We start from the raw sequence: 14,628 nt of genomic DNA, 5'->3' as shown, positions 1-14,628 counted from the left end.
TCTGCTTACACAGCAATGTGTCTGCAGCATTTTACAAAATGTTAGTTTTACTGATGTGAGCCATTCATGTTATGACTTGATTAATGTTTTTTACAACCCCCTTTACCTGTGTGAATCGCTGCTGGCCAGCCCCAGGTGTGGGCATAGTGCTGATGATCTTACTGTACCAGGGTTAAAGGTTAGAGAGGGGATAGAGAGGGGTTAGAGAGGGGATAGGGGGGTTAGAGAGGGGATAGGGGTGGTGTACCTGTGTGAGTCCCTGCTGACCAGCCCCAGTTCTGGGCATTGCGCTGATGATCTTGCCTGGTGTCCCGGTGCCTGGTGTCATCATCTTAGTGGTAATGATGGTAATGGGGGACTTCATACCACTTCCTGTCACTCCTGACCAGACAACAGATTAAATATATTAGTACAGTTATATGTAGTAGGCAAGGGAAACCCATTTCTGGTATATAAACTAAATAAATCCAAGCACACGTTTGGACTCATTTAGTAGTTACCTCATAAAGTACAATATCATTGGAAATTAATGTTGAAAATTAAAATGTATATTCCAGTTGAAAATGTAATTCATATTCCCAAAACTTAAGTTGAAAATTATGCCATAGCTAGAACAAGGAGCCAGACGTTTCACCAGATGTATAAACGTGAAGAATCCAGTTTGAATTTCCACTCACTACCAAATATGGTGATGACAGGAAGCCCAGTGGCCGGCACCAGGAAGAGATGAAACTGGGCCAACGTTCTGCTCACGGAAGAAAATCCCGACCTCAATATAGTTCTGTTCCCAATAGGGATGTGACATATTGATTTTTTTCCCCCTTCTTATAGTTTTAAACACCCCCTTTCAAAAAATGCAGTTTAAACATTAAGACATTTTTCACAAAATTCCAAGTAAAATCCTATGGGTGGTATGATTACTAGGGGGCCCAATAAAGTTCTACTACAGTCATACAGTTGGTTTAGGCATCTGGAGTCTGCTTTGTGGCAGGTTAAATTGTCCCAAAGACAAACTTTAATTCACATAGACTCCAGTGTTCCTTCCATTTGTTATGTGTATTAAAGCGGCTCACAACAACAAAAAAAGTTATCCTTTTTCCCCCTCCGTTACTTGTCTCTCATTGAATTTTAATCCCCTTCCACATGCGAGTGGAGTGCACCAAAACCTACAGAAATGTACTTGCTTGCGAATGTATCTTACATTTCTACCAATCTGTATGCCAGTTATGGTTTCTATATGCACCTTTTCATGGAACAGTTTAAATTTAATTTAAAAAAATAAATAAAAACGTCTTCATATCTCAAAATTATTATCTTGTAGTTAATCAAAATTATAAATAAATTATAAAAACCTAAAAAGTAACTTATATTGCAAACTACGTAAAAAAAAAATAAAAAAAAATACATAAAGCCAACAAATAAAAACATTGTATCTTGCAGGTAGAAGATATCTGGATAAAAATAAATATCTTATAAAATCAACATGAGCTACACATGTTTCATTTCGATTCAAGTGAAGACAAATATCTATATTTTGGAATGTCGTTATGTTGATGTTCGGGAGTCTGCCGTCACAGGAAATGGGAACAGACCACTTCTTCCTGTTAGTTAACTTAAACGAATCACGACGTGACCATAGAATATCAGCAGTGACAACGGCTGGCTGCTATTTAACTGATAGTTTGACTGTCAAATCCATGTACTGGTGTGTGACAAGAGACTTTTCTCCCCAGAGACCGCCCCGAAATTTTCACCAGCGCGTGAGAAAAAAAATTACAAAAAAATCAAAAAAGGTTCCAGACCTGCAGCGGACAAATACATTAGATTTGACTGATTAATTGATTGGAATGATCGATAGGAAGCAGACGGACCCGTTTGTCCGATGGTCGACATGGGTATGGTCTTGATAATGTGGGTGCCCGGCTTAGAGGTGGAGGTGGGCATGCTGCTGTAGGACAAGATGGTGGGCTTGCCCCCCGCGGTGCCCCCGGCCTTGGAAGTGGTGATGATGGTGGTGGGCGTGCCGTCGGCTGATGTCACCAGCTTCAAGATAGTACCCGCCGGGAGAGGACCCTTCGTCTGGTGGGGACAGGAAGAAGAGAGAGGGGTCAGAGGTGAGGACGAGAGGTGGAGGCTGTCGTACATCATGCTAGCTACACTTTGTGAAATAGAGCACCGCCTTGTAGTTGGTGTAATATCCGTCGAGATGGATTTTACCGCCTGTTGTTCTATGCATAAAAACAAACAAGCACTGACCATTCTTTAGCACACCAGTATCTCTACTCGCACATCATCCTCATCTGCACATCTATCACTCCAGTGTTAATTTGCTCAACTGTAATTACTTCGCTAATATTGGCCTATTTATTGCCTTACCTCCTTACTCCATTTGCACACACTATATAGATTTTTCTATTGTGTTATTGACTGTATGTTTGTTTATCCCATGTGTAACTCTGTGTTGTTGTTTTTTGTCGCATTGCTTTGCTTTATCTTGGCCAGGTCGCAGTTGTAAATGAGAAATTGTTCTGAACTGGCCTACCTGGTTAAATAAAAGGTGAAATAAATACATTTCAGCTTGGTAGACAGTTGGGAGACTCATTCTCTATACGTCAGAACACATTCGAAATCTGTCTCCACAGGATCTCACAGGGACTATGGATAAGAATCAGCTGTCGATGTGAATTCAACAATAAGTTGCTCGTTGTGTTCCGCCCTGTAATTGCCCAACTACAGGTAACGCCGCCCTGTAATTGCCCAACTACAGGTAACGCCGCCCTGTAATTACACAGGTAACGCCGCCCTGTAATTACACAGGTAACACCGCCCTGTAATTGCCCAACTACAGGTAACACCGCCCTGTAATTACCCAACTACAGGTAACACCGCCCTGTAATTACCCAGGTAACACCGCCCTGTAATTACCCAGGGAACGCCGCCCTGTAATTACCCAGGGAACGCCGCCCTGTAATTACCCAGGGAACGCCGCCCTGTAATTACCCAGGGAACGCCGCCCTGTAATTACCCAGGGAACGCCGCCCTGTAATTACCCAGGGAACGCCGCCCTGTAATTACCCAGGGAACGCCGCCCTGTAATTACCCAGGTAACGCCGCCCTGTAATTACCCAGGTAACGCCGCCCTGTAATTACCCAGGTAACGCCGCCCTGTAATTACCCAGGTAACACCGCCCTGTAATTACCCAGGTAACACCGCCCTGTAATTACCCAGGTAACACCGCCCTGTAATTACCCAGGTAACACCGCCCTGTATTGTATAACTAAATGTATTCCTGACCTGTAGGATGTGCTCTAGGCTGGAGCCAGCCTGTCCCGTATTGTATAACTAAATGTATTCCTGACCTGTAGGATGTGCTGCAGGCTGGACCCAGCCTGTCCCGTATTGTATAACTAAATGTATTCCTGACCTGTAGGATGTGCTGTAGGCTGGACCCAGCCTGTCCCGTATTGTATAACTAAATGTATTCCTGACCTGTAGGATGTGCTGTAGGCTGGACCCAGCCTGTCCCGTATTATATAACTAAATGTATTCCTGACCTGTAGGATGTGCTGTAGGCTGGACCCAGCCTGTCCCGTCACCGCTCCTGTCTGACCAGGCTTCGTCTGGACCACTGACATCACCTTCCCCAGGTTGGACAGGTTAGACAGCTAGAGAACAGGAAGTAGGGTTAGAGATCGTCAGATCACAGAGGAAAGACTGATCTAACGCCACAGGACTTTAAAACTATCAACACAGGTCCATATCTATTTAATGTATCAGAGCATATGACACTATGAAAAAAAACAGGTCTATTTAACACCATATATCTTTGTGTATTGTTGTACTTACATGGCTGAGGAAACTATATCATTTGAAATTGGTCACATAATAAAAGTTAATTCATTCATTTATTCATGCCAGTTAGCAGTTGCTTACAATACATTGAGTGTATACAGTACAATGCATGTTTAATGTGACCCCCCCATGGGGGGAAATAGACTGTTCCACTGTTCATGTTTAATATGTGACCCCCCCATGGGGGGGAATGGACTGTTCCACTGTACATGTTTAATATGTGACCCCCCCATGGGGGGGAATGGACTGTTCCACTGTACATGTTTAATATGTGACCCCCCCATGGGGGGGAATGGACTGTTCTACTGTACATGTTTAATATGTGACCCCCCCATGGGGAGAATGGACTATTCTACTGTACATGTTTACTTTGTGACCCCCCCATGGGGAGAATGGACTGTTCTACTGTACATGTTTAATATGTGACCCCCCCATGGGGGGAATGGACTGCTCTACTGTACATGTTTACTATGTGACCCCCCCCCATGGGGGGAATGGACTATTCTACTGTACATGTTTACTATGTGACCCCCCCATGGGGAGAATGGACTATTCTACTGTACATGTTTACTATGTGACCCCCATGGAGGGGAATGGACTGTTCATGTAAAAGACAACAGAAGGTATCCTAACTAACCCAATGCTGCACGTCCTTGCCAGACATCACTTTGTTTTGACCCTGGTTGGCCGCAGTCAGCTTAGAACGGGGGGACAAAACAGATGCAGTGAGTCACTGCTAAACCAGGGGTCAATAAATAATAATATTTAAATCAGAGTTCACTGGCTAACTTAGTGATCCTGCTAAACCAGGAGTCAATAAGCTGGTCAGCTGACTTGCTTAAAACCTTGTTTGTTTTAAAATACATTTTTTTTGTTGATAATGCTTAAAAATGGGCATGGATTATTTCAATAAAGTCGAACGAACAATTACAGAAACAGAACCAGAAAATCTTAAATTACTACTGAATTATAAAAAGTTATTATTATGTTATAAATATTTAAATCAGAGTTTACGGGCTAACTTAGCGATCCTGTTAAGACCTCTGTCAGGTGTGATCTTACCAGCGTGCCACCTCCTCCCAGAGTGAGGGGACTCTTAACCAGAGTGATTGTCTTGGTGACTCCTCCCACTACCGTGGTAACCACCTGGTGTTGCTGGGCAACCGTCACCGTGCCAGACTTGTGCACGGTGATGATTGGCCGATTGGGCGTTCCGGGCGTGGCGACACCTGACGTGCCCACCTGAGCCGCAGCAGTCTTCAGCATGCGAGTAGCTGGGTTACTGATCTGAGAGAAGGAACGAGACATGGATGAGAGGGGGGTCAGGTTTCAAATATCTACTGTTCTTTTTTGTTTTTAATATAAGTAGTGCCTAAAAAGTCCATATGGGCTGGACACTTGTTTCAAATACTGAATATATTTTTTCCCAAAGTACTCTAATATTATGCTCACAACACTGTTCGTATATGCAGTGTATTCGGAAAGTATTCAGACCCCTAAACTTCATCCACATTTTATTACGTTACAGCCTTATTTTAAACTGTATAAAATTATTTTTTCCCCCTCAACCAATCTACACACAATACCCCATAATGACAAAGCAAAAACAGTTTTATTTTGCAAATGTATTATAAATAAACTGGAATACCTTCTTTACATATCTATTCAGACCCTTTGCTATGAAACTCATAATTGAGCTCAGGTGCATCCTGTTTCCATTGATCATCCTTGAGATGTTTCTACAACTTGATTGGAGTCCACCTGTGGTGAATTAAATTGATTGGACATGATTTGGAAAGGCACACACCTGTCTATATAAAGGTCCCACAGTTGACAGAGCATGTCAGAGCAAAAAGGACTTGTCCGTAGAGCTCAGAGACAGGATTGTGTTGAGACACAGATCTGGGGAAGGGTACCAAAACATTTCTGCAGCATTGAAGGTCCCCAAGAACACAGTGGCCTCCATCATTCTTAAATGGAAGAAGTTTGGAACCACCAAGACTCTTCCTAGAGCTGGCCGCCCGGCCAAACTGAGCAATCGAGGGAGAAGGGCCTTGGTCACAGAGGTAACCAAGAACCTGATGGTCACTCTGACAGAGCTCTAGAGTTCCTCTGTGGAGATAGGAGAACCTTCCAGATGGACAACCATCTCTGCAGCTCTTCACCAATCAGGCCTTTATGGTAGAGTGGCCAGATGGAAGCCACTCCTCAGTAAAAGGCACATGACAGCCCGCTTGGAGTTTGTTAAAAGGCACCTAAAGGACTCTCAGACCATGAAAAACAAGATTCTCTGGTCTGATGAAACCAAGATTGAACTCTTTGGCCTGAATGCCAAGCATCACATCTGGAGGAAAACTGGCACCATCCCTACGGTGAAGCATGGTGGTGGCAGCATCATGCTGTGGGGATGTTTTTCAGCGGAAGGACTTTGAGACTAGTCAGAATCGAGGGAAAGATGAACAGAGCAAAGAACAGAGAGATCCTTGATGAAAACCTGCTCCAGAGCGCTCAGGACCTCAGACTGGGGTGAAGGTTCACCTTCCAACAGAAAAACGACACTAATCACACAGCCAAGACAACGCAGGAGTGGCTTCAGGACAAGTCTCTGAATGTTCTTGAGTGGCCCAGCCAGAGCCCGGACTTGAACATCTCTGGAGAGAACTGAAAATAGCTGTGCAGCGACGCTCCCCATCCAACCTGACAGAGCTTGAAAGGATCTGCAGAGAAGAATGGGAGAAACTCCCCAAATACATGTGTGCCAAGCTTGTAGCGTCATACCCAAGAAGACTCGAGGCTGTAATCGCTGCCAAAGGAGCTTCAACAAAGTACTGAGTAAAGGGTCTGAATATTTGTGTAAATGTGATATGTTTAAAAAATATATATATAAATTGGCAAAAAAAAAAATGTTTTTTGCTTTGTCATTGTTGGGTATTGTGAGGATTTAAAAAACAATTTTTAATCAATTTTAGAATAAGTCTGTAACATAACAAAATGTGGAAAAAGTGAAGGGGTCTGAATACTTTCCGAATGCTCTGTAAACACTGAAAGAAATTCAAACGCAACATGTAAAGTGTTGGTCCCATGTTTCATCAGCTGCTTGTGTGGCTGGTCTCAGACGATCCCACAGGTGAAGAAGCCCGAATGTGGAGGTCCTGGGCTGGTTACACGTGGTCTGCGGTTGTGAGGCCGGTTGGACGTACTTCCAAATTCACTAAACTGACATTGGAGGTGGCTTATGGTAGAGAAATGAACATTCAATTCTCTGGCAACAGCTCTGGTGGACATTCCTGCAGTCAGCATGTCAATTACACGCTCCCTCAAAACTTGAGACATCTGTGGCATTGTGTTGTGTGACAAAACTTCACATTTTAGAGTGGCCTTTTATTGTCCCCAGCACAAGGTGCACCTGTGTAATGATCATTCTGTTTAATCAGCTTCTTGATATGCCACACCTGTCAGGTGGGTGGATTATCTTGGCAAAGGAGAAATGCTCACTAACAGGGATGTATACACATTTGTGCACAACATTTTAGTGAAATAAGCTTTTTGTTTCATAATGGAACATTTTCTGGGATCTTTTATTTCAACTCATGAAACATGTGACCAACATGTTGCGTTTTATATTTTCCTTCAGAATACATTCCTATAGCATGGTTGATACATTGCTTCATTCCAAGTGGTACGGTAGGTAGTATGGCTATTGGTCAAATATACACATCCCTACTACAAAACAATCACACACTACAAATCGCTCTAGTGAGCCAGCCAGCGGACTTTATAATTGACAGCAGACAGAAGTTTATATGGAGAGAGAGTGTGTGTGTGTGTGTGTTACTATTCGTACAGGGATCTCTTACCATAACAGGCGAAGCTACTTTAGCAGTCTGTGCTCCGGGGCTCATGGCCACGGTCTTGACTATAGTGGCACCGGCTGGCAGCTGCATGGTGGCCGTGGAGGGCGGGATCTTCTGGGTAGCCGCAGCTGCTGCAGCCAACGCAGCCATGCCACTCATCTGAGGGCTGCTTCCCATTGGCTGAGAAGGAGGAAGCAGATAGGAATAGACCCACAGAGACAACATACAGTGAGGACACCCAAATAACCAAAAAATTATATATATATATATATTTTTTTTTTACAAAAACGAGGCTATTTTGTGCCAATTCTTCAGTCTTAATCCATTATTTGACGGGTTAAATGTCTAAGTCCCAGACGGAACCCTACACAGTGCACTACATTTGACCAGAACTCATATGCAGACCATAAATTCATTATTTATTCATACGGTTCCCTGTGCGACCTGGGCCGGCACCACCATGCGGACCCCAGCAGGAAGTGATGTAACCATGACAGGGGATTTTCCGCCCTGGTTGGCCTGTCTCACCGTGACGATGGAGGTGCCTGTGGTGGAATGGGGAGCAGACACCTTAAGAATAGCTGGAGAGGAGAAACAACAAAAAAACACATTTAGAAGGTTGCTGATCTGGAAAGAAACCATTTGATTTTGATGTAAAAAAAAAATATATTATACTTTTTTTTTTTTTAAAGATAGTTTAGACTGCACGTCTTGTCCTTCACCATAGCCTTTAAAATCAACTTAGTTTTGAAAAGTTACAGAGAAATGAAACTTTAAAACTTTTACATTTAAAATAATTACAGTAATAGCCTAAACTGTCAGTATGTAGCGGTTACCTGGTCCGCGAGCAGGGACTGGACTCCCAGGCATGGAAGGGACCAGGGTGATGCCCTGGACGGACACTGCCGAGGCTGTGACGGGGCTCTTGGGGGAAGAATTGACCGGCAGTGAGGTCGCGGGGCTGACGCCGGGGGAAGTGGCAGCCGCGGCAGGGGGGATATCGTACTTCTGCAGCTGCAGCAGGTAGGTGTCCGCAGTCGGTACCGCCCCCCAGCTCACCTCCAGACTACTGGTATTGGCTCTCACCAGCTGCACCCGTGACGGGGGGCGGGGCTTCTCTGTGGGGAGACGAATAAAAACAGAGAAGCAGTTAGGATTTAAATAACAACCTGATTAAATAATTAACATTTTATATAAAAAAAATAATTAAAAAAGACATTTTCAATTAACGCACACAAGCATTTTTGTGAAAAACCAGCATCATACTGACTGATGAAGTTACAGGTGAAAAACCAGCATCATACCGACTGATGAAGTTACAGGTAAAAAAAACAGCATCATACTGACTGATGAAGTTACAGGTGAAAAACCAGCATCATACCGACTGATGAAGTTACAGGTGAAAAACCAGCATCATACCGACTGATGAAGTTACAGGTGAAAAACCAGCATCATACTGACTGATGAAGTTACAGGTGAAAAACCAGCATCATACTGACTGATGAAATGATGGGTGAAAAACTAGCATCATACTGACTGATGAAGTTACAGGTGAAAAACCAGCATCATACCGACTGATGAAGTTACAGGTGGAAGGAAGCACACTCACCTGTCTCCAGGTACCAGAGGTCCTTACAGCACACCTGGTTGTTCCAGGCCTTGCGGTATCCGTCCCGTCCACTCCACACGTAGAGACGTGTGTTGATGGCCACGGAGCAGTGACCGGCCCTGGCCCTGGGGATGTTATCCTCTAGAGAGTCCAGCAGAACTGACTCCCACACCATCGAGTCTGGTAAAATATGATGTAAATGTGAATGGAAACAGTAGGGACAGAAGGGATGGCATTTTACATGGATCAGTTGAGAGGTACATTGTTACTGAGGTACGTTTGTCAGTCGGAATGTCTATTTTTTTTTTTTTTTTTAGGGGATTATTTTTTGTTGTATTTTTGTACTTCATCGCTGACTTTGTTTGTGCTCAACGTTTTATAAAAACTGGGTGTCAAATGTGATAATTTGTAGGCCATTTTATCTAAGAGAGTGGTGTGTTGGGTCAGCCTGGCATACCTAGGTTGAGACAGGCCAGTGTGTCGATCAGCCTGACATACCTAGGCTGAGACGGGCCAGTGTGTCGATCAGCCTGACATACCTAGGTTGAGACGGGCCAGTGTGTCGATCAGCCTGACATACCTAGGTTGAGACGGGCCAGTGTGTCGATCAGCCTGACATACCTAGGCTGAGACAGGCCAGTGTGTCGATCAGCCTGACATACCTAGGTTGAGACAGGCCAGTGTGTCGATCAGCCTGACATACCTAGGTTGAGACAGGCCAGTGTGTCGATCAGCCTGACATACCTAGGTTGAGACAGGCCAGTGTGTCGATCAGCCTGACATACCTAGGTTGAGACAGGCCAGTGTGTCGATCAGCCTGACATACCTAGGTTGAGACAGGCCAGTGTGTCGATCAGCCTGACATACCTAGGTTGAGACGGGCCAGTGTGTCGATCAGCCTGACATACCTAGGTTGAGACAGGCCAGTGTGTCGATCAGCCTGACATACCTAGGTTGAGACGGGCCAGTGTGTCGATCAGCCTGACATACCTAGGTTGAGACGGGCCAGTGTGTCGATCAGCCTGACATACCTAGGTTGAGACAGGCCAGTGTGTCGATCAGCCTGACATACCTAGGTTGAGACGGGCCAGTGTGTCGATCAGCCTGACATACCTAGGTTGAGACGGGCCAGTGTGTCGATCAGCCTGACATACCTAGGTTGAGACGGGCCAGTGTGTCGATCAGCCTGACATACCTAGGTTGAGACGGGCCAGTGTGTCGATCAGCCTGACATACCTAGGTTGAGACGGGCCAGTGTGTCGATCAGCCTGACATACCTAGGTTGAGACAGGCCAGTGTGTTGATCAGCCTGACATACCTAGGTTGAGACAGGCCAGTGTGTTGGTGCACTTCCACTCCTTCTCGTGTGTCGCTACTTTGACGTCATCCATCACCAGGGGAACCCAGCCTCCGAACACGTACATCCTGTTAGAGGACAGACAGGTGAGAGAGAGAGAGAGAGAGAGACAGGTGAGGCAGGAGAGCAAGAGAGAGAGAGAGGAGAGAGATGTGAGGTGAGACAGGTGGAGAGAGAGAGAGAGAGAGAGAGAGAGAGAGAGAGAGAGAGAGGAGAGGTAAGACAGGTGGAGAGAGAGAGAGAGAGAGGAGAGGTAAGACAGGTGAGAGAGAGAGAGAGAGAGAGAGAGAGAGAGAGAGAGAGAGGTGAGGTGAGACAGGTGGGGAGAGAAAGAGGTGGGACAGAGAGAGGCAGGACAGAGAGAGAGAGGTGGGACAAGTAGGGAGAGAGAGAGAGAGAGGTGGGACAGGTGGGTTTGTGAGCAATAAAGCCAGCAACGCCAACTCGGTGGGTTCAACTCCCACAGGCATCACATTTGCAAATTTTAAAACATGACATTTAACTCACTTGTTGGTGATGGTTGTGGCAGAGTGGAGACTGCGAGGAAGAGGAGCTGTTCCGTTGATAGACGGTTTACTCCATGTGAGGGTGTCTGTAGAGGAAAGCAAATAACTCATCCAGCTCCTGTACTAAAAAAATAAAAATAAATAACGTCTCCATTTTAAATTATTCCAGAAAACCTGCTAGAAAGATCACTATACCACCTCATAGTGTACTGAAAGATCACTATACCACTATACCACCTCATAGTGTACTGAAAGATCACTATACCACCTCATAGTGTACTGCCCGGATTGTCTGCAGTCGTACCTTTCCTCCTGCCCCGTGGTTCAGCGTAACGGTACTTGTTTTAATGTGGGATTTTAGTGCTTTTGATCCTGCTGTGTAAAGTGACTTTGGGTGTCTTAAAAAGTATAATAATAATACTATTTATAATAATAATAATAATAATACTACAAATAATAATAATACTATTTATAATAATACTACTAATTATAATACTAATTATAATAAAAATAATAATACTAATTATAATTTTAAAAAATACTACAAATAATACTACTACTACTAATATAATAATAATAATACTATTTATAATACTACTACTACTAATAATACTAATTATAATACTAATAATACTAATTATAATAAAAATAATAATACTAATTATACTAAAAATAATAATACTACTACAAATAATAATAATACTACTAATATAATACTAATTATAATAATACTACAAATAATACTACTACTATTTATAATAATACTACTATTTATAATAATAATACTACTATTTATAATAATACTACTAATATACTAATAATAATAATACTAATAATAAACCTAGATCATGCAACATAGAGCTGTCTGTGTAAACTTAGCCTATTTGGATGATTTTTACACTATTTTGTCTGTTGACCAAATCAGATCAGCTCTTTTGACCATAATTGGATAACCTGTGTAAACACAGCCATTTGGTCCGAGATTCGGTCCAAAATTCTGCCCGACTAGACTGAATACTCATGTCAGAGTTTACAACGCCTGGACAGGTGTTTTAACATATCATCTAACCACATAACATGATATAACAACCTGATGCCCAACTGCAGTCGATGCCGTAGCACGCAGCCATTGGTTGATGCAACGCAACCTGCCAGTCAGCGTGTCACTGTACTGTAAACACCATGTGTATCCTGTCTAGAACAAATAAACTTGATTGGATTTCCTAGGTCGGGCAAAAAAAAAACTCGAGCCGTCACTCACCTATGTCTAAGATCCACAGATCTCCCAGACGACAACCACTCATGCCTCCATAGATGACCAGACGGGACTTCTCTGTGTAGACGACGGCAGTGTGGCTCTCTCTGGGTGGGGGCAACACCCCGTAGGTGATGGGGATGTCCCAGCCCACCACACTGGAGCCAGCACGCAGCTCCAACGTATACAGATCATTAAGGTATCTGGGTGGAGGGAAGGAAACACAGAGGAGGGAGTGAATACACTACACACACCAGCCAGCCAGAGGAGGGAGTGAATACACTACACACACCAGCCAGCCAGAGGAGGGAGTGAATACACTACACACACCAGCCAGCCAGAGGAGGGAGTGAATACACTACACACACCAGCCAGCCAGAGGAGGGAGTGAATACACTACATACACCAGCCAGCCAGAGGAGGGAGTGAAACACAGCTACATTTTATTCTGTTTTATCGTTCTGCTGTAAAAAGAAAATAAAAAAAGACGACAAGATTGTGTTATATGTTGCTATGTTTTGACAAGGCCTACATTAACACCATCCAAACACCACACTGGATGGCCGATCCTCAGAGTTAGCTGCAGGTCCTGATGTTCCTCTGTCTCATGACGATTACAGCCTCCCTCCATCTGGTTATATCTATAGTGTTTGGCAAGGTTATGGGTTCAATCCCAACAGGGATCACTGTGTACTTTTTGAGTCACTAATCTATTGGACAGGGGTTAAAGTATCAACCAATCCACTAACTGAAACGTAGACAACGTTCTCCAGTGAGTTTAACGGTTTCCTGTTGGAAAGCGATATCCCAGGTATAAAACACACTAAAGTACACACTAAAGGGTACAAAAATATATGTTTTGAGCAAAATAGTGTTTTTTTTGTACACAAAACTGCAAACTTCAAGAAGGGCATTCGAGGACTTGGTTTGATGGGAAGTCGTGATGTCAACGGCCTCACCCTTCTTGAGGAACAGAGGAGCATTAGAGAACAAAAGAAGAAAGCTGACTTAAGAAATCCCCCTGGGCTACGACATGACTTAAGAAATCCCCCTGGGCTACGTCATGACTTAAGAAATCCCCCTGGGCTACGTCATGACTTAAGAAATCCCCCTGGGCTACGTCATGACTTAAGAAATCCCCCTGGGCTACGTCATGACTTAAGAAATCCCCCTGTGCTATGACATGACTTAAGAAATCTCGTCACAATCCTGTCTAAGAGCTCTACGGAAAATTCCTTCAACCTCATGGCTTGGTTTTTGCTCTGACATGCACGGTCAACTGTGAGACCTTTATATAGACAGGTGTGTGCCTTTCCAAATCATGTCCAATCAATTGAATTTAAATGGAAACAGGATACACCTGAGCTCAAAGCAAAGGGTGTGAATACTTATGGAAATAAAAACCTGTTCACTTTCACGACGTCATTATGGGGTATTGTGACGTCATTATGGGGTATTGTGTGTAGGTTGATGAGGAAATAAATGTATTTAATACATTTCAGAATAAGGCTGTAACGTAACAAAATCTGGAAAAAGTCAAGGGGTCTGAATACTTTCCAAATGCACTGTAAATAAAATAATTATTCACTCAAAATATTTTGTTGTTTCTATTACAAAGTAGACTTATGTCATTAACATTTTAAGACACCACTGGCCCTTTAAGAGTTCTATTGCTGCGCCTAACATGCTTGATACTCCAGTTGTAACTGCATGTGTAAAACAATGCCACTCACACAATTTAAGGAGTAGAGAAATAAATGTGGTAGCAATGGAAAACTGGGATTCTCTTCTTTTTTCTCTCTCTTTTTTTTTTTTAAACAAAAGGCCCAAACTGCTTTCAATTGTTTTCCCTTAATTGCATGAAGAATCGCAAGGCCCCTCCCAGCGGGTGGTGAAGACAGCCCAGTACGTCACTGGGAACATGCTCCTCCCACCCCTTGTGTTGCAAAACTGTTACAAATATGGTTTTAAAGAATTTGGCAACTCGTCCAACTGGCCTCACAACCGCAGACCACGAGCAACCGCGCCAGCCCAGGACCTCCACATCCGGCTTCTTCAAATGCGGGATCGCCTGAGACCAGACACCCAGACAGCTGATGAAACTGTGGGTTTGCCCAACTGAAGATTATATATTTTTTTAAAGGTATCTGTGACCAACAGATGCATATCTGTATTCCCAGTCATGTGAAATCCA

At 43.7% G+C, this 14,628-nt stretch overlaps 1 protein-coding gene across 5 annotated transcripts in view; it reads right to left on the bottom strand.

The window, feature by feature from the left end:
- The window catches only part of LOC115168733 (host cell factor 1), a 54,249-nt gene that overhangs the window by 36,091 nt on the left and 3,530 nt on the right, over positions 1 to 14,628 (bottom strand). For 4 of the 5 annotated variants that reach the window (XM_029724270.1, XM_029724273.1, XM_029724271.1 and 1 more), the window contains 12 exons: positions 12,441 to 12,637; positions 11,181 to 11,265; positions 10,635 to 10,741; positions 9,317 to 9,496; positions 8,544 to 8,825; positions 8,137 to 8,288; positions 7,711 to 7,887; positions 4,916 to 5,140; positions 4,491 to 4,550; positions 3,556 to 3,666; positions 1,872 to 2,079; positions 248 to 381 (listed from right to left, as the gene is read on the bottom strand). In XM_029724270.1, coding sequence (XP_029580130.1) covers positions 248 to 381; positions 1,872 to 2,079; positions 3,556 to 3,666; positions 4,491 to 4,550; positions 4,916 to 5,140; positions 7,711 to 7,887; positions 8,137 to 8,288; positions 8,544 to 8,825; positions 9,317 to 9,496; positions 10,635 to 10,741; positions 11,181 to 11,265; positions 12,441 to 12,637 — 1,918 coding nt within the window. The other variant, XM_029724274.1, reaches the window with a different exon arrangement.

Source organism: Salmo trutta, chromosome 30 (assembly GCF_901001165.1).
Source record: "Salmo trutta chromosome 30, fSalTru1.1, whole genome shotgun sequence".
NCBI classification, from domain to species: domain Eukaryota; kingdom Metazoa; phylum Chordata; class Actinopteri; order Salmoniformes; family Salmonidae; genus Salmo; species Salmo trutta.
Note: the sequence above shows the minus strand (reverse complement) of the source record. Positions and strands in the feature narration are given on the sequence as shown.